Source organism: Pelophylax lessonae, assembly GCF_965119305.1.
Source record: "Pelophylax lessonae genome assembly, chromosome: 9".
NCBI classification, from domain to species: domain Eukaryota; kingdom Metazoa; phylum Chordata; class Amphibia; order Anura; family Ranidae; genus Pelophylax; species Pelophylax lessonae.
The window spans coordinates 214,124,091-214,145,092 of NC_138776.1; the positions used below are offsets into that span (position 1 = coordinate 214,124,091).

At 45.9% G+C, this 21,002-nt stretch overlaps 1 protein-coding gene across 2 annotated transcripts in view; it reads right to left on the reverse strand.

The window, feature by feature from the left end:
- Positions 1-21,002, reverse strand: part of PARG (poly(ADP-ribose) glycohydrolase) — a 379,986-nt gene that overhangs the window by 75,312 nt on the left and 283,672 nt on the right. For both annotated transcript variants that reach the window (XM_082268024.1, XM_082268025.1), the window contains one exon: positions 20,025-20,133. In XM_082268024.1, the coding sequence (XP_082124150.1) occupies positions 20,025-20,133 (109 nt within the window). The remainder of the gene's footprint in view (positions 1-20,024; positions 20,134-21,002) is intronic.

Sequence of the window (21,002 nt, forward strand, 5' to 3'; positions counted from 1 at the left end):
ACCGGCTAGGCCAGTCTGGAGCCACTTGAATAACCGGAATCCCTTCAGCCTCGATCCTGCAAAGGAGTCTTGGCAGAAGTTTGAGAGGGGGGAGGCATAAAATCAGACGATACTGACTCCAAGAAGCCATTAATGCGTCTGTGGTGTCGGCCAGAGGATCCCAAGACCATGCCACAAATCTCTGTACCTTCTTGTTGAGATGGAAGGCGAAACAGGTCCACCTTCGGACTACCCCACCGGAGACAACTGATGAAACACCTCCAGATGAAGTGATCATTCCCCCTGGTCCAACGCCTGTGAACTGAGGTAATCCGCTTGCCAATTTTCTACCCCTGGAATGTGTACAGCAGGGAGGGCTGGAACGAATCGCTCTGCCCACCTTAGAACGCCGGCTACTTCATGAGCCGCCAGGACACTTCTTATGTTCCCTTGGTGATTGACATAGGCCAAGGTCGTGGCACTATCTGATTGAATTCGTACCGGACACCCCTGAAGATGAATTGTCCAATGATCAAGACAAAGTCTGATGGCTCGGAGTTCCAGTACACTAAATCTACAGGCTGGACTTTTCCAGAGTCCAGACCCTCTGAGCACAATCTGTGCCGAGGACGCCTCCCCACCCAGACAGGCTGGCATCCGTGGTGACAACCATCCAGTACAGGGAGAGAAGGATTTTCCCTGGTGAAGTCCCGCAGAACGAAGGTATATTGTGTCATTAGTTCTAGAATTATGATATGTATTTGGGCATTCAACATAGGACTATTGATATATGCCCTATTGTAATTATATTTGTCCTATTTTTCATGTTTTTTCCTTTTGCAATTCAGATATGTTCACTCTCGACAAATATCGATCAAAACTCCTGAAGAAGCTATTATGAAGATGGCGAAACATGTAGAGTTGATATTATCGAGTGCATTTTTGTGCTTTTAACATTTTTAACCAATGTTGTGTCTTGTCCCAAACCTATATGTTTAATAAAATGTGTATTTTTTGAGAATTCAGATTTTTCTCCATCATTTGCACCTTTAAAGTCCCACCTAGCCCCCTTCATTGTAGTTCTCATTTGTTTCAGGTATGTGGTGCTTCCTATTGTCATAAACCTCTAGCAATATTTCCCAAAAATCCCGCAGAACGAAGTCACCAGATCAGGGACCCCCTCGTACCCCGGCACAACAGGATCAGATTGTCTAGAGACTGTGGATTCTTGTGTCATTTCACCAGAATCTCTTTTTGCAGAGATCTCGTGTTGAACTGTGCAAACGGAACTGCCTCAAAAAGGTAGACACCATCAGGCCCAGCACCCACATGCAAGCCCGGAGGGATGACCGTCTGCTGGACAAAAGAAGCTGAATTGCCTCCTGCAATTTCTGGAGTTTATCCAGAAGAAGAAACACTCTGGCTGACGCTCTGGACTACGAGTCCAGAGTCAGACCCAGATAGTCAAGTTTTGTGGACGGAACCAGAGCAGACTTCTGAAGGTTCAGAATCCAACCGAACTCCCTCAGAGTTTGCAGAGTAATCTCCAAGTTGCCCATCAGAGCAGTCAGAGGCTCTGTTCGCAATAGTAAATACCAGCCTAAGTGCCTAACCAGCCACAATGAACATATGGCAGGCCAGAGCCTCTGCCCTCCTATCAGCCGGATCTTTAAAGGCCGGGGACTCCTTAACCAGAATTAAAGTAGCTTTATTTAACCTGGAAACCGACGAATCCACTACAGGTGGGACCGTCCACTTTTTAAGCAGGAAATTCCTCATAAGGATACCGCATAGCAAACCGCTTAGGAACCACAAGAGTGCGTTTTGGACAACCCCACTGTTTTGTGATAATGTTGTCAAATTAAGCGGGAATGGGGAACACTCTCGCCGCTTTGAAGGGCCTGTGGGTGCCAAAATGGACCGGCGCCATCGATGCAGCATCAGCCAGTTTTAAATTTTCACGCACTGACACAATCAGTGCATCCACCAGCGCCTTTTCAAGCGTGGCTAGAGGAGCAGAGGAATCACCCTCACTATCTGAGCACTCAGGGTGCATGAACGCAGACCCAGTAGGGTGCTTCGCGTCCGCTGAATCAGATTCAGGATCTAATGAGATAGATGAGGCAGGGGAGGGTGGGGGGTGCTATATACTAAGCTCACCCGGAAAACAATTAAGGAAGGGCTCGCCGACTGCGATATCGCAAAGTGGACGCCGACCAAGAGCCCACAAATTGACCTTTTACTGGACCCTGCAAGTAAAAAAAAAAAAGGGGGTCACCCTCTGAGGCCCTCCATAGAGGCCCCCATAATAGGAAATAGCCCCCTTAAAAAGGGGCCTCCCGCTGTGAGGCGAACGTGCAGGCAGGAAAACTTGATGGTCTTGCAGTGCTAACAAAAGGGCAGGTGCCCTATACAATAAAGGTGGCATGGCTGCCATCAAAAAATAAACGGCCCCCACATCGCCACCCCTTCCAATGGAGGCGCCAAGCTGGCCGCATGGCCTAGTAGGCTGCAACCACGGCTTTCATTTTTGTGGAGGCCCAGCTGCAAGTGCACGGATCCCAGCCAGGCAAATGTCCAAAGGAAGAGTGGGAGCTTCAGCTAACCCCACTGGGGCCACCACTCCAGCAGAGGCGCCCGACTCGGCTGCAGCCGGGGGCTAAATTTTCATGGACGCTCAGCCGATTGGGCGCGAACCCCAGCGGAGCCAACCACCAAGGGGGTAGTGGCTTCAGCCACCCCCACTGGGGTTACCCCACATAGCTCCCGACCAGTAAGTCGTAGCCTACATTTTGGGCCGGATCTGGCCCCGTGATGCTAATGCTAAACCATCTTCTCCCCCAGCCCAACAACTGCAATAGGGAGCCTAGAGAAAAACTCCACCCTAGGCACCAACCCCCAGGGAGGCTCCAACAAGCCCCCTTAAGAGCATGAGGCAAAAGCCTGCTCAAAACCCCACACAGGGAGGGGGGGCTGGAGGACCCACAATGACCCCCAAAATTTTAGAGGGGCTGGGAAGGAGGGAAACCCGGGGGTTCTCACCATCCCAGGGAGGGGCCCACGTACACCCCAAAACCCTCCAGGGAAATAGGGGGGACAACTACTTACCATACGAGGAAACGGGGTGGGCACCGCTCCAGACAGACCACCTCTCCATTGGAATGGGGGGTCTGTCGGCCAGGAGGAATGCGGTGACTCAGGTCGAGGCTAGGTCGTATGCGCCCTCGCAAGATGTTTAACTCGCAGAACAGCCCCTGTCCAGTGGGGCTATGTTGCGGCCAACCTAGCGTGGAGCTAAGGCATGCGCGTGCTCGCTGGCCAGACTGGGGGGACCCTCTGAATCTAGATTATCCAGTCCGTCGCCCAGTCTGGCAATTGAATGTAGATTCTCACAGGAACAAAATATCAAAGATAGGAAAAAGTTCCATTTAAAAGGAAAAAATTGCCAGGACCAGAGATCCCAGCAAGGAACTAGGTCCTACTCCTGTAGGGGGCAGTATAACTCAATGGTCAAGAAGATAAGGAGCTGCGTCCGTCAATGAACAAAAGAAAAACTGAATTTTTCTTATTTAGGACTACAATGTCTCTTCACCATAGATCTTTTTTTTTTTGATTATAAACGTTTATTGAATGTAAATGAATACAAAAATATATATGCATTGTCAATGATAAAATATCAGTATTACAAGAGCCGTATGAACATCTCATGTCTATAATAATGAGAGATATAAACAGTAACCAACTTAAGAGTGTAAAGTTAAGAATATGTTAACATCATCATAAAGAAGGCGTTTCAAGTCTGACAGGTAGAGATAAGGTAGGATTTTACCTGTTAAGCCATGTGAAAACATGTGTGATAGAGCTAATACTTCTAAAAAAAAAGTAACAGAAAACGACTTTATATCTGGGATAGTGTAGATATACACAAGATCAGTAGGACTTATGATGGGCCTCCCGTCTGCCTCAAGAGGGGACGCCCTGTCCGGTCAACCATTAGTGTGGCAAAAGAGACCATCCTTCCAGCACATAGGGAAGCCAGGAGCGTATCCCATATTAATTGAGCATTTATAAATGAACCAGGGGTTCCATTTTTGATCCCATGTGTTTTTGGAATTCGTAATAGAATGATGATATGCTTCCATAGATTTAATATCTTCTATTCTGTGATTAACCAGAGCATATGGTACATTGGGTTCTTTCCATTGTTTGGTAATAGACCATAACATTGCGACACATAGCGTATGTATCAGACGGGTTAATGGTTTGGAAACGTCTGGGATGCCCTGAAACAATAGACATTGTGATGGAGTGAGTGTAAGGTTTTTACCTGTAATTTTCGCGCATGCGTGGAATATTTCCGACCATGTGTCTTGTATTTTAGGACAGTCCCAGAATATGTGTTTAAACGAACCTGTATCATTGCATCCTCTAAAACAGTTCGAGGAGATATCTGGATAAATTCTATTCAGTTTTTCAGGTGTATAATAACATCTAGTAAAGAGTTTCACGGCTGTCTCCCTAACTCCCAGTGATCTTGTCGAGCCGCGTAGGTTCGACCACATGTTTTGCCAATCCCTAGCCGTAATGGTTTCCCGCAACTCCAATTCCCAATCCGTCATGTATTTCAGTTTAGTCTCAGTATCATGCGGATTTAGGGTGGAGTATAAGGTAGAGATGTGGCCTCCCCCAAGGGGGTTTTCCAGGCATATTCGCTCAAAGGAACTGAGGGGAGTTCCAGATGGCTGAGCATGATAGGAGGTGAAGTAACTCTTGATTAAATCGTAGTTTAATTTTTCAGATGAAGGAACGTTCTTGTGTTCTGTCAAATGCTCAAATGAGTACATGATTCCTCCATCAAAAAGGTCAAATAACGTGGTCAGTTTGTTTTTAGACCACCACGTAAATTGGTGAGGAGAATGAAATGCTTCCTTGAATCTGGGGTCCCCCAAAAATGAAGCACCCAATTGAGGAGTGGATGTTAAAGAACTATGCTTATTTGCAGATCTCCAAACTTTAAGGGAGTCTGAAACCACGGAATTACGGGTAGAAATTCCACGTATAGGGATTGTTGGGTCCCATAGCAGACCGGCTAGATGAAATGGAGCAATAGATTGTGCCTCAAACGAAACCCATGGAGAGTTCGTAGGTTGAGTGTGCCAGTATCCAAGCTGGGAGAGCCTACAACTTATGTAATATGGCCAAATCTGAGGGAGACCCAAACCCCCCGATCGTTGGTGTCGATAAAGAATGTTAGCGGCATATCTGGATTTTTTGTTACCCCAAATAAATTTATTGACAAGTGATTGAAGTTTGGAGATGAACCGTTTGGTGAGACTTATAGGTAGAGCTCGAAAAAGATATAACATTTTAGGAAGGATGGTCATCTTAACTGCTGTTATCTTCCCCAAAAAGGACAGATGATAAGAGGACCATATTTGTAGTAGACTACGAATCTTGGTCATTAAGGGAGGGAAGTTGGATTGGAATAATGATTTATATTCTTTGCATAACTGTATCCCAAGATAAGGGATGGATTCGGAAGCCCACACAAAGGGAAATACATCTTTTAGGCTTAGGATGTCTTGCGGAGGAAAGTTAATTGGTAACGCAATAGATTTTGACATATTAATAGTTAGACCCGATACTCCTGCGAACTTCTCCAAAATTGTCAACAAATTTGGTAGCGAGCGCAAAGGATCCGGAATAAAAAGTATAGCATCGTCTGCATAAAGGCTTAATTTATATGATTCTCCGCCCTTCTCATATCCCCTCACCCCATCATGTCTTCTGATAGCTATAGAGAGAGGTTCAATGGCCAGGGCAAATAGCAGGGGGGATAGGGGACATCCCTGTCTAGTGCCCCTGCCTAGCGGGAAGAAGTTGGAATTACAACCTGTCATTCTAATCCTGGTTTTGGGGTTTTTATAAAGGGCCATGAAACCATTTAGAAACTCGCCTGTGAGTCCAAATCTGGGGAGGAGATGTTTAAGGTAATCCCAGGAAACACTGTCAAAGGCCTTGTGAATGTCAAGACCCAATAGTAATAATTGTTTTTTGTGTAGGTTAGCATCTTGTATGACGTTACAGGCCAATCTAATATTATCCGTAATTTGGCGGTTTGGAATAAAGCCTGATTGGAAGGTGGAGATGAGCTTGTGGATTATAGTTGATAGTCTGGCTGCAAGAATTTTACTAAATAGTTTTAGATCGTTGTTAATAATTGAGATTGGCCTGAAATTCTGGGGACTGGAAAGATCTTTATTGGGTTTTGGAAGTAATACCATATTAGCAAAAGACATCTCTTCAGGGAACTCGTGGCCTTTTAATATGTGATTGAATAACTGAGAAAGTTTAGGGGCAAGAGTTTGAGAGAAAGTTTTAAAGTAGATGGCAGAAAATCCATCTGGTCCCGGGGCTGAGGAATTGCGGAGAGATTTAATGACCAGTTCAACTTCAGTGTCCGTGATCGGGGCATTTAACCGTTCATAGTCCGATTCCGATATAGAGGGTATTGGAATTTCATCTAGCCATTTCTGGGAGTCTAGTGGGGCTAATGAAGATGGAGGGGATAAAAGGTTTGAATAAAACTTTTCAAAAATATCCATGACTTCCTTGGGATGGGAGGTAGTCAAGCCTGAAGACGTGTTTAGCTTATATACATGTGGTGGTCTGACAGATTGATTTAATTTTCTGGCAAGCATTGTGGAAGAAGAATTTCCATACAAAAGGAATTTGGATCTAGTGTATTTAAGGGATTTCTCGGCATTTTCAGAGAGTATGTCATTCAGTTCTTTCCTTTTTTGATCAATACAGGTTCTGGTGTTCATGTCATGCAGTGTATTGTAATTTTTATAAAGAGTTTGAAGATCTTTGGTCAGGGTTTGTATTTTGGTGGTACGCAAACGATTTTTCCTAGCCGCCAATTCAATTAGTCTTCCTCTAATAAATGCTTTGTGTGCTACCCATGTATTCTGTATAGAGGTGTCGTCAATGGGATTGAGCCCGAAAAATTCTGTAAGAGAATCCGAGACCTCTTTGGAATCCTGAATATTCGCCAGTATTGAGTCGTTTAGTCTCCATGAAAATGGAGTGGGGGAGAGGCCTATACCCTTCGTGTCATATATCACCATGTGATGGTCCGACCATACACACGGGAATATATCTGCAGAAACAGAATTTGCCAGTACCACCTGAGATGCATACACATAGTCTATTCTGGCTGAGGTGTTGTGGGGGTTAGAGTAGAATGTGTACTCCCTAGCACCCATATTTAAACATCTCCAGGTGTCAACTAGTTGAAGAGTGTTGAGTTTTCGTTCCAAAATTTTAGGGAAAGTCTTAGAGGAGGGAGAGGGGTTGCTCCTATCTAGGGTTGGATGGGCAACCATATTGAAATCCCCCCCTAGTATTATGTGGGAAGAGTGAAGTTTCTCCAATTCAGTGAAAAAGTCAAGAAAGAATTTTACCGTAGCACCATTAGGAGCATATAGGTTTGCAATTGTTAACGCTTTACCCAGGATGCGACCCCTGATGATTATGAAACGGCTCTCTGGGTCCTTATAGCAATCCTGAATTTCAAGTGGGAGGGAGTTGTGAATGAAGATAGCCACACCTCTGCTTTTAGAGGAGAAGGTGGTGTAAAAGGATTGATTATATGATTTATTAAAAAATTTAGGGTGATTATTGACTGCAAAATGAGTTTCTTGTAGTAACAAGATTTTTGCATTAAGGCGTTTGAACTGGTGGAACGCCTTATTGCGTTTATTAGGGGAGTTGAATCCCTGGACATTGTGGGAGATTACTTTAATTGCCATATTTAAATGTGTGTTGAAGTTCCTTTGGCAATGACATAGTGTTAAAGGAGAGGTGCAAACTTAATGACCAGGCGTTCCACCCGTCCAAAGTAGCCCGAAATGTGGGAGTGACATCATGAGAGTTGAAAAAAGTGGTAGTGCATTTTGTCAGAACCCAAACCCAGCTGAGGCTAAGCAGGGCATGGTAATGACATAAATTCTCGTTACAAAGGTGAATACAAGGCATCTTGTGTATATATCTCAAGACATTTGCATATAGTTTATCATAATTAGTAGTTACCATAAACATGTAACAAAAAAGAATAAACCAGGGTCGGTAGGCCGTAACCGTACCGGAACTTAAAAATCTGAACTGGAGGAAAATTCCCCCTAAACAGCAGATCGAAAGCCAGCAGCCCAAAGGGATCCCCGCAAGTCTCAGGGGAGAGAGCCTTGGGGGAAGGATCCCACTGAGGAGGCTGGTGTCTGTCAATCCGCTGAGTGCGTGCGTCATGTACAAGCATGAGACTAACGCATAAGGCCATTCGAGAATTGTTAATGAACAAAAATATAAAGCCTCAGTTGTTTCACCATAGATCTTAAACCGTGCATTAATGCTGAGATATTCCGTTTGAGATAAGCCTTCAGCACATTGTTACCAAATCACTACAGTGGCCACTTTGTCAGGCAGCTGACCTCAGCCATGTTAAATAGATCCCCCAAAGGGGTTAACATCAGCAGCTTTCTGACAAGTAATGAAGCTTTCCTATTGACTGTATGCATTAGACATCCGCAGTAAAGACCTGACACGCAGCCTCCAGCAATCTATCAAACATTAGCCTTTTGGTGCACCAGGAATGTGGTAATTGTAATCATTTACCCAAGTGTTTGTGAAATATCTGGCTTTGGTAGGTTTTAGATGGCCAAATAATAACACAGCAGTCTTTTGCGAAAATGCACTTCACAGAATCACTAACAGAAACATTACAACAAACCGCTTTATTTTTGTTTCCTGGAAAAAAATCCAATTTTTTTCTGTTTCAGGTAATAGTTTCTACTACTACCACGTGAAAGATTCCTTTTAAATAAAACATTATGTTTTAAAAAAGACGGGTCTAGGAAACTCAGTGGAGAGCCATAGTCATCCGTTCTCAAGCCAATCCCAGTCTAAATAATGAGCCAGTGGCAGCTAAGTTGTTCAGATGACGAAGATCTTCTAGCCAGACTTGAAATGAATTTAACTGTTAGCGAATCTGCTCTACCAATTAAGCTGTCACAAGCACACTTAAAATGGATAAGTTGCTCCTGTGCCTTCTTTATTTATGCCTTTTCTTTTTAGGAGCATTTTTGAATGATCGATGTGCTGTTATTAATGGGACGCAAGATTTCAAAACAAAATCTATCTTAACCAGAGCAATAGCTTGGAAATGGAAATGTACTTCTCTCACAGAGTTGCTGACTGATTAGAAAGGGGCTTTCTATATTTTACGTGGGCTAATATTTTACCTGCGGAAAGGAGTAATGAAAATCAATGTTTTAACAATGCACACAACATAACTAGATGACTGATTAAAGGGAGTGTTTGCTGTGCCGTCAAAAAAAAGAGGGGGTAGAAGATTGCCGTGGGGTACCATAATGTATTTTTCAAGACTGAAAGTTATTTAACATAGTAATTAAGAACCATAAGATGCAGGGAAAACCATTTTCCACCTTGCTCTAAAACATGGGCACAATAAGAAGTTAGCAGCAGGCATTAAAAAAAAAAAAATAACTGCTGAGCCAGACAAGCTATTAGGACATAATAATAAAGAATGAATAGAGTCACATTCTAAGGTATCAAAAAGTGACCAAGGGCAGACTGTACAAATGCGCAGACAACATCAAATATACAATTCCTCTGAATTATGTTCAGAACTAGTAAAATACATGGACAGAGCATGATTTACTGCAGCTTGATCAGTTGACATACAGTAGAATATCCTCATAGTGAAACATGTTTAACAGACTATAGCCACTGCTGCATGAACATACAGATTTACTGTATGAAAACATGAGAACAAGGTGAGCTTTTCATTTATACATTTACCACTGGAGGTTATAGCACTTGATTTCTCCCCAGCCTCATATTTAGGTCACTGATTCTGCTAGTGGGCAGCATTACAGTGGAGGTCAGAAGTAAGGTCCTGAGAACAAAAAGGTGCAGGAAACCTGACATGAGAAAATAATGTAAGCTGTCACTGCTAACCTCAGTCGGCAATGTTGGTTACTTCTTAAACATGTACATTCTCTGGCTTTAATATATGCGTGTCTCAGACTTAAGTGTGTGCCAAGCCAGTCAAGTCAGCGTTAGTTATTTGCTCCAATTTCTGGTTCTGCTTCACAGCTAGCCAACTGAGAATTTCAGAAAGTCAGCAATTGCAGCTTACATATTATTGTCATGGCATGGAGCACCATGATTGTCACACTAAGGACAGTACTACAGACATGTCTTACAGTGGCGGCCGGTTCATAGGGGGCGCCGCCCCCCAATCTGTGCCAAAGAAAAAAAAAATTAACATTTGCAGCCCACTAGGGGAGCCGAATCTACTACGGTCTATGGGGGTGGGGTTTTGCACCTCACGTGCACCAGGCAGAGGCGCCAATTGGCAGCCTTCTGGGGGTCATTGGGCGCAGAGCAATGCGCCCCAACACTCCCCACTGTAGTGCTGTCCTGGCTGTGATTGGTCCAGACTCCAGCCTGGACCAATCATACAGGAGGACATCCCGTGTGACGTCGCGTGGGGGCAGTGCGTGCATCAGTCACTCACCGTCCCGGTGTCATGTCATCACCTTCCTGCCCGCCGTCAGATGGACTCAGAGAGGAGGAGCTGCGGGCCGGCGCGCGTGATCGAGGAGGAAGAAGAGGAGAAGAGGTCGCTCGTCTCCAGAGTAGTCCCGGCCGTCAGCATCAGCACGTCACCATGCACCAGGCAGTGTGAGTCGACTCGGTCCGGTCGTCGTGACGGAGGTAAATTAAGTGATGCCTCAGACTCAGTGTGCTCATGTATGCTGGTCACTGCATTGAAAGGAGGCATGTATGCTGGTCACTGCATTGAAAGGGGCATGTACGCTGGTCACTGCATTGAAAGGGGGCATGTACGCTGGTCACTGCATTGAAAGGGGCATGTACGCTGGTCACTGCATTGAAAGGGGGCATGTACGCTGGTCACTGCATTGAAAGGGGGCATGTACGCTGGTCACTGCATTGAAAGGGGGCATGTACGCTTGTCACTGCATTGAAGGGGGCATGTACGCTGGTCACTGCATTGAAAGAGGGCATGTACGTTGGTCACTGCATTGAAAGGGGCATGTACACTGGTCACTGCATTAAAAAGGGCATGTACGCTGGTCACTGCATTGAAAGGGGGCATGTACGCTGGTCACTGCATTGAAAGGGGGCATGTACGCCGGTCACTGCATTGAAAGGGGGCATGTACGCCGGTCACTGCATTGAAAGGGGACATGTACGCCAGTCACTGCATTGAAAGGGGACATGTACGCCGGTCACTGCATTGAAAGGGGACATGTACGCCGGTCACTGCATTGAAAGGGGACATGTACGCCAGTCACTGCATTGAAAGGGGACATGTACGCCGGTCACTGCATTGAAAGGGGGCACGCTGGTCTCTCTGCATTGAAAGGGGGCACGCTATACCTTAATTACTGAAGGCCCCTTTCACACTTTTGCAACCTCAATGTCACGCAATTTTTTACAGCGTTTTTTGCCGCAAAGCAATGCCTATTACATTTTTCTGTTTGCGCCCCCCCCCCCCCCCCTAAAAAATTTGAGCACCAGCCGCCACTGATGTCTTAGCTAGATAACCTAAGGGGCACAGTAGCCAACTGGTTGGCTTTGGAAGGAAGTCAATTTGATATATCTGTTCAATTCATGGAAAAGTACAGAGGATATAAAATGCCAGCTTTCTGTGATGTTAAAAAAAATGACACAAAGAAATACTTTCAGAACTTTATCCACCTTTAATGTGACCTATAAACTGCACAACTCAATTGAAAAAAAATATCTGAAATTGTTTAGGAGGGAGTAAAAATACAAAAACTATTGGTCGCATAAATGACTGGGTATGTAGCGGTGTTCAGAATTAGGCCCCTTTCACACATGGGAGTCCGTCGGCGGACTCGGTTTTTCTCAGCGGATCGATCCGCTGATCCACCGCTGAGCAGGCGGATGACAGCTCTGTCTCTGCGCTGTGTGCGGAGATGGAGCTGTCAGGTCCCCGCTGTTCTCTATGGGGGAATCGGATGAGAACGGTCCGCCTGTCCGTTCTCATCTGGTCCGCTGGACGGATGGAAAATAGGGTTTCCATCCGTCCAGATTTGACAGACCGGATCAGGTCAGATGTCAGCGGACATGTCTCCGCTGACATCCGATGCCCCATAGAGATGCATGGGGCATCCCTTCAGATCCGCTTGAAAAACTGACAGGCGGATCTAATGGTCCGCTAGTGTGAAAGGGGCCTTAAGCAAACACATTCAAACCCATGTTAAATAGGAGTCAGTACACACCTGCCATCATTTTAAAGTGCCTCTGATTAACCCCAAATAAAATTCAGCTGTTCTAGTAGGTCTTTCTTGAGATTCTCCTAGTCGCATCCTACGGCAAAAGCTATGGTCCGCAGAAAGCTTCCAAAAGCTTTAGAGGGATCTCTGTTAAAAGGTATTAGTCAGGAGAAGGGTAAAAAGAATTTCTAAGGTATTAGATATACCATGGAACACCGTAAAAACAGTTATCAAGTGGAGAAAAAAATGGCACAACAGTGACATTACCAAGAACTGGACATCCTCCAAAACGGATGAAAAGAGGAGAAGAAAACTGGTCAGGTAGGCTGCATTAAAGTAGCTGCAGAAATATCTGGCAAGTACTGGCTGTGTGTTACATGTGACAACAATCTCCCGTATTCTTCATATGTCTAGGCTATGGGGTAGAGTGGAAAGATGGAAGACCAAAAAACAGTTTTCTCTTTCGTTCCTTGACGGACACAGCTTCATATCTTCTTGACCCTTGGGACGTCCCAAAGCAGTGTCTACATGAGGGGTGGGAACAACACAGCAATAAACATACTTCCCAAAGGCTAAACGTAGCCAACCAGGGAAAACAGGAGCTCAACCAGGAACCAACTGGAGCTCACCTGACAAAAGAAATACACCATCAAAGAGGACTAATCCTCTCCAACAGCGGTCTGCAAAACCTTGCGGCCAAAGGTAGCATCCGCAGATGCCAACACATCAACCTTATAAAATTTTGTGAAAGTGTGCATGGACGACCAGGTGGCTGCCTTGCAAAACCTGCACCACTAAGCCTGATGATGGAAGGCCCAAGAGGCACTAAGCACCCTCGTAGAATGCGCCTCAACAGGGAAAGTAGGATCCTGACCTTAATGGAATAGGCCTGCACCACCGTCTGCCTGATCCATCTGCAAACAGTCGCAGCAGACCCGGCCAGCCCCTTACGGGGTCCATCCATTAGGACATACAGGGAATCGGATTTTCATGGCGACTCAGTTGCCGCCAGGTACATCCTGATTGCCCGAACCACATTCAAAGAATGTAAGGCAATCTCTTTAGGGTGCTAAGGCTTACGGCACAAGATAGGCAACACAATGTCTTCATTTAAATGGAAACCAGAGACGACCTTAGGAAGGAACGACTGGCCGGGACAAAGCATCACTTTGTCTCTGTGAACCACCTGGTAAGGTGAACGACAAGACAACACAGCCAACTCCGACATCCTGCGTGCAGAAAGTAATAGCTACCAAGAAGGCTACCTTCTGTAACAAAGCAGATTAAGCTCACAAATATTTTCAAAAGGCAGTTTCTGAAGAACCAATAGCACCAAACTGCGGTCCCACGGAAGCAATGGAGACCTCACCGGGGGAGCCAGGTGGCGGACTCCCTGGACAAAAGTGTGAACCAAGGAATACGTGGCCAACTGGAATTAAAAGAAAACCACCACATACTACTATGTAACCAGGGCCAAATTCTGGCCTTTGATGGTACCCAAGGCCAAATGCTGATCTACACCTCTTTGGAGAAAGTCCAAGATGCGAGACACAGAAAAGGAATGGGAGGGGACCCCCCCCCCCCGGGACTCACACCAAGCAATGCACACCCTCCAGACTCGATGATAAATCTTCCTAGAAGTAGATTTTCTAGATGTTAACAGCATAGAAATCACAGATTCAGACACTCTTTATCTTTCAGCACCTGGCTTTCAATAGCCAATCTGTTAAAGCTAGCGACTGTAAAGCAGGATAGAAGATCGGCCCATGTGCTAAAAGATCTTCACTGAGAGGGAGTCTCGGCGACCAGCTGTACTAGTTCTGAGTACCAAGACTGGCCAAGACCAAGGCCAGTTTGGGGCCACTAGGATGACCAGAATCCCTTCTGCCTCGATTATTCGAAGAAGTCGCTGCAGAAGTGTTATTGAAGGAAAAGTGTACATCAGACGATACTGGCCCCAAGGGACCACCAGAGTGTCTGTGGCGTCGGCCAGGTGATCCCGAGACCTTGCAACGAACCTCTGTACCTTCCTTTTGAGACGAGAGGCCAATGGGTCCATATCGGGAGTCCCCCCACAGGAGAGACAGTTGATGAAACACCTCCGGGTGAAGAGACCTTTCTCCCTGATCCAACACCTGCCAACTGAGGTAGTCAACCTGTCAATTTTCCACCCCTGGAATATGCACAGCAGAGAGGGCCAGAGCAAAGCGTTCTGCCCACCTTGGAATGCCGGCTACTTCCTGGGCTGCTAGGACACTTTTGGTGCCCCCTTGATGATTGACATATGCCACAGCTGTGGCATTGTCTAATTGAATCCTTACTGAGCGCCCCTGCAGACAATTCGTCTATTGGGACAGGCAAGCCTGTTGGCCTGAATTTCCAAGATATTGATTGGCAGACTAGACTCCTCCAAAGTCCAAACCCCCTGAGCACAATCCCTGCCCAAGATGCCTCCCCACCTGGACAGGCTGGCACCTGTGGTGACCACTGTCCAATAAAGGGGGGGGGGGAAAGGATTTTCCCTGTCAAAGCACCGGAGAACGGAGCCACCAGATTAGGGCCCCCCTTGTACACTGGGTCAACACAATCACATTGTCTTAGAGACTGTGGATTCTTGTTCCATTTGGCAAGAATCTCTCTTTGCAGAGGTCTGATATGGAACTGAGCAAACAAACGCCTCAAAAGGTGGAGACCATCAGACCCAGCACTTGCATGCAAGTTCTGAGAAATGACCTCAGTTTGGACAACAGGAGCCGAATCACATCCTACAATTTCTGGAGTTTCACCTCTGGAAGACAGCACCCAGGCTGAGGCTGAGTCCAGGGTCGGTAGTTCAATTTGGCGGATGGGACCAGAGCAGATTTTTGGAAATTCAGTTTCCATCCGAACACTTGCAAGGTTTGCACAGAAAAGTCCAGATTGACTCTCAAGGCATGTGGAGAATCTGCTCGCAGAAGGAGGTCGTCCAGGTACACCAGTACCACAATCCCCTTCTGTCGTAGCAATGCTAACACTGGGGCTAAAACTTTTATAAACACCCGAGTAGCCAAGGCGAGACCAAAGGGTAAAGCCACGAATTGATAGTGCTTCTCGCCCACGAACATCCACCCAAAGAAGTCCCCCCCACCTCAGATACGGGTAAGGGCGCCCCTTCAGGCAGAAGTGGGCTTGTCTGCAGGTCTGGAGGAACCCGCTCTCGGCTTACCAGGCCAGGGCTTCTTGAAACCTCCTGCGTTTTTTTCGGGTGGATTTCCCTTGTCCTGAGATCCCGAGGGACAGAAGGGCCGCTTATGGGCCAAGAAGAAGGAACCACGTTTGCGACGAGACTCTTCGCTCTTGGTAGTCTGTGAAAGCAGAGTACTCTTACCTCCTGTAAGACCCTAATGATCTCCTCTATGGAAGCTCCGAACAGGCGATCTCCTACAAAGGGGAGATAAGTCAGTAACTTCTTGGAAGCCTGGTCTGCAGACCAATATTTCAGCCATATCATGCGGTGAAGGGTCACAGCCGTCACGGACACCCTGCAGGCTAAGGGGGCCACATCCAGAGTGGCATCACAGATATACTGCAACCCTTGGACCAACTGGTCCACCAGGTCAGGAGGAGGCTTCCAAACCTGGCGCAGAAGCTTTGCCCATTCCTTTAGGTCTGGGAAACCAAGGTTATGGCAAACTACTGCCTCAGAATGGAACTGGCCATGGTAAAAAGGTATTGGACCAGAGATTCAGCTCTCTTGTCAAAAGGTTTCTTAAAGGACGGAGAGTCCTCCAGTGGGAGAAGGATGGCTTTATTTAACCTAAAAAGCTGAGAGTCCACCACAGGTGGTACTGTCAGTTTCTTTACCAGGGACTCTTCAAAAGGATACCTTCTAGCGAAACGCTTAGGTTCCCCGAGTGCTTTTTGGGGAACCCACTGACTTGGGACAATGTTGTCGAAATAGGCAGGAAAGGGAAATACCTTTGTCGCCTTTGATGCTCTGCGGGTACCAAAATGTACCGGCGCAGCAGTAGATGTGTCCTCCAATTTCCAAGTTTCCCGTACTGATACAATCCGTGCATCCACTAGCGGCTTTTTTATGCGCAGCGGTAGTGGGAAGAGGAATCATCCTCACTAGCAGAACTTAGGGTGTGTGGACGCAGACCCATTAGGGTGACCCGCGTCTGCAGCAGCCGAATCAATCTCAGAATCTGAGGAGATAAGAGAATGTAGGTGAAGGCGGGGGGCCCTTTTTGCTAGTCCTATTTTAGAGGGCCATATCTACCTTGGACACTAGTGACTGCAGGACCGCCGTCATTGCAGAAAAAGCAAGCTGGGACCCAGAGGGCCCCGCAGCCACAGAGGGGGTCAGGTGGTGACACTTGCTCCAAGGAATCAAGTAATGGGGGTGTAGGTGAATGGGGGGTGGTCCACAGAGGGACCCCGATAGTGAGGGGGAGCGCTATGTGTGCTATGTGGGAAGAAAGGGCACTCGGGGGTCCTACTAACCCAGGGAGGGGCCCAAGTCCACCCCAAAAAAACACCAGAGGGGAGGGGGGACACTAATTACCACGCCTTGGAACCAGGGGGGCACCACCCCAGGCAGTCCACCGCACCATCTTGGAATGGGGGTGCTGCGGGCCAGAGGCATGCTGCGACTCAGGTCGTGAACAGGGCTATGCGTCCTCGCGGGGAGTTTTACTCCATCCAGTGGGACTATATCGTGGTCGACCTAGAGCGGAGCTGTGGTTGGGTCGCGCTCCCTGGTCGGACTGCGGGGATTGTAAGGATCTAGGATATCCAGTCCGTCCCCCAGTCCAGCAGTTGACAGTAGTTCTTGCAGGAACAGAATTGATTGTAGTTCTCACAGGAACAGAAAATAATAAAAAAGAGGCAAAAATAAAAATTCAATTTAAAAGGAAAAAAATGCTAGGACCAGAGATCCCAGCAAGGAACTAGGTCCTTACTCCTGACTAGGCAGAAAAAAACTGAAGACCTATAGCAGGAAGTGGGAGTATACCCCCTGGGACTGCCCTATGAGCATAGTTGAACTTTTTTCCGCCTAGTGTCCTACTCCTGTAGGGGGCAGCATAAACCCAAGGGTCAAGAAGATATGGAGCTGTGTTCGTCAATGAATGAAAGAGAAAATGTGTTTGCCCCTTTCACACATGCGGACCGTTCAGATCTGCCTGTCAGTTTTTCAGGCGGATCTGAACGGATGCTCCATGCATCTCTATGGGGCAGCGGATGTCAGCAGAGACATGTCCGCTGACATCCGATCCTGTCCGTCAAATCCAGACGGATGGAAACCCTATTTTCCATCAGTCTGGCGGATCGGATGAGAATGGACAGGCGGTCTGTTCTCATCCGATTCCCCCATAGAGGACAGCCGGGATCTGACACCTCCGTCTCCGCACACAGAGCGGAGACAGAGCTGTCATCCGCCTGCTCAGCGGGGATCGGCGGATCGATCCCCGCTGAGAAAAACAGAGTCCGCCAACGGAGAAGGCAGGTGTCAAAGGGGCATTATGGTCTGATTAAACCAAGGTTTAACTTTTCAGCCATAATTCCAAAAGACATGTTTGGCACAAAAACATCTCTGCACATCACCAAAAGAACACCATACCCAGAGTGAAGCACGTGGTTGCAGCATCATGCTTTGGGGCTGTTTTTCTTTAGCTGGGCCTTAGTCAAGGTAGAGGGAATTATGAACAATTCCAAACACTAGTCAATATTGGCACAAAACCTTCAGGCTTCTGCTAGAAAGCTGAACATGAAGAGGAACTTCATCTTTCAGCATGACAACGACCCAAAGCATTCATCCAAATCTAGAAAGCATTGGCTTGATCAGAAGAAGATTCAAGTTTTGCAATAGGCCAGCCAGAGCCCAAACCCGAATCCGATTGAAAATCTGTGGGGTGATCTGAAGAGAGCTGTGCACAGGAGATGCCCTCGCAATCTGACAGATTTTGAGTGTTTTTGCAAAGAAGAGAGGGCAAATATTGCCAAGTCAAGATTTGCCATGCTGATAGACTCATACCCAAAAATACTGAGTGCTGTAATAAAATCAAAAGGTGCTTCAACAAAGTATTAGTTTAAGGGTGTGCACACTTATGCAACCATATTATTTGTAGTTGTACAGTTTATAGGTCATAATAAAAAGGTGGAAAATGTTCTGAAATTACTTTGCTTTGTCTCATTTTTTTACATCACAGAAAACTGACATTTTAACAGGGGTTTGTAGACTTTTTATATCCACTGTACAAGGTCACTGCATTTCTGGCAAGATCAACAGGTATTTTCTATAATTGTCAAAGTGTTCTTAGCCTGAAAAATGAAAACTAGTGCAACCACCACATCTTTGGACTGGGAATTATTATATTATATTATTATTATTATTATATTATTATTGCATTATATTACATTTTTATTACTTTTATTCTATTTTATTAAAAGTTTGAAATGGCTGAGAGGGTCACTTGTTCTGCAATTTTTAGAAGTCAATGTAGGTTATAATAGTGATCCCTTCCTTTGCACAATTCTGTGCAACTTTCCTTTCATGCTTCAGTGTATCTGCAAGTAGGATCAAAGAACAAATTTAAAATTTGTATAAATTAGAACAAAACAATACCAAGGGGTATTCATATACACTCACAAGGTGATTTATCACTTAGAGTCAATTCACAACTCATGCAAGCATTAGTATAGGCTCCTTTGTTTTTACTGGTACCCCAATGCACTAAAGCAGTGGTCTCTAAACTGCGGCCTGAGGGCAGATGCAGCCCTTTGCTAGCCCTTATCCGGCCATTGGGTCACTATCCCTCCCAATGATACAAGGCGCTATTCCACTGACACAAACTGTGATACATTTTTTTTGCCACTGACACTACTGATGGGGCATTATTCCTTGCACTAGTATCAATGATTAGGGCACTATTCCCTGCACAAGTATCAATAATTGGGGCACTATTACTGCCATTGACCCCAATGAAGGGGCATTATTCTGCTCACTAACACCAATGATGGAATACTATTCCTCCCCCTAATACCAATGATGGGGCAATATTCCTCCCACTGACACCAATGACGGGGCACCATTCCTCCCACTGATATGAATGATGGGGCACTATTCCTTGCACTAATATGAATGATAGGGCATTATCCCTCCATCTGACACCAATGATGAGGCACTACTCCTCCTACGACACAGATGAAGGGTCCCTATTCCACCCACTGACACCAGCAATGTGGCGCTATTCCGTCCACTGACACCAGCAATGTGGCGCTAGTCCGTCCACTGACACCAGCAATGTGGCGCTATTTCGCCCACTGACACCAGCAATGGGCACGATTTCTTCCACTGATACCAGCAATAAGGCAATATTCCTCCCACTGACACCAGCAATGGGGCACTATTCCTCCCACTGACACCAATGATGGGGCACTATTCCTCCCACTGACACCAATGATGGGGCACTATTCCTCATCCTACTGACCACCAACCTTGAGGCCTATTTATAAGTCCATTGTGCCTTGTGCAGTCAAGTGTAGCAGAACATGCTTGCATTAACACACATTGGACTGGATAGGTCTGAAGAGGCTCTAAATCAGAGTATGATTTAGTCGTATCATTTATGAACAGTAAGCAGTGGATGGCAATATTATCAAATACTGATAAAATCATGTTTAAAAAAAAAAAAAAAAAACAGAAATACATGCCTTGTTTAGTTCTCGTTTTATCTTGTCCGGGGTAAACTGATCAAGATAATGTCGGAAGTGAAATGCATCGATTGCAACAATTTCCGTAGTACGTCTCTGCCAACTGTCCCTGTGTGCAAGTAGCAAAGAAAAGATTTTTTTATACATTACAGGTGAAAACAATTTTGTTGGTATAGATTTTAATCAAGCAAGTGTTGGTGACACATTTTGAAAAATGATCTATGAAGATTAATCACAATGCACCTCGGTTATCAAAGTGTCTACTAAGAACTATGTTGTACCACAGTGACAACAATCAAGTTTTCCTTCTCCAAACGTGATTGTTCACTGCAAGTCTGAAAATGATTTCTTACATGGAGGAATAATAGTTTTTGTTTCAGATACTGCCAAATTTGACTTCTTAACCATCTGCTACCTGTGGGACGTCCTTTGTTTGCGGCAGGTATACCTGGATGATGCCTGCACCTACAGGCATCATCCCAGTATTACATTTTTCAATCTGTGATTCTGACTGTAGCAGAAGTGATTTGAATGGCTAAAAAGCCACTCAATCACTTCTGCAGGTGACGAAAGTGGGGGCCCCACCCCTCTCCCGGGCTCTACCATCCGATTGCAGAGCCCAGAAGTGATGCAATCAGTGGCATCAGCTGCATGGAAAGAAGAGAGAGAAACCGACGCTGTTCCTCTGGAAACAGAGTGACAACTATGTCTTCAGTTCTCGTTCCACTTCTTTGTTTGCCTGGCCGTTAGCAGCCATAAAGCAGCCGATCAGAATGATTTGTGTCCGATCGGCTGCACTGGAGGCCAGAGGAGAGATTTGGGGTCTAAAACTACAGATCTCTCCATAAAGAAGACCTGTCATGACCCATGCTGTCACAATGGATGTTGTTCATCCCTTTTGAGAGCAATCTCTTTTGATAGCAAAAAGTTAATCCAAAAACAATACAATAATAAAAAAAAAAGAGTGTAAAGTTTTGT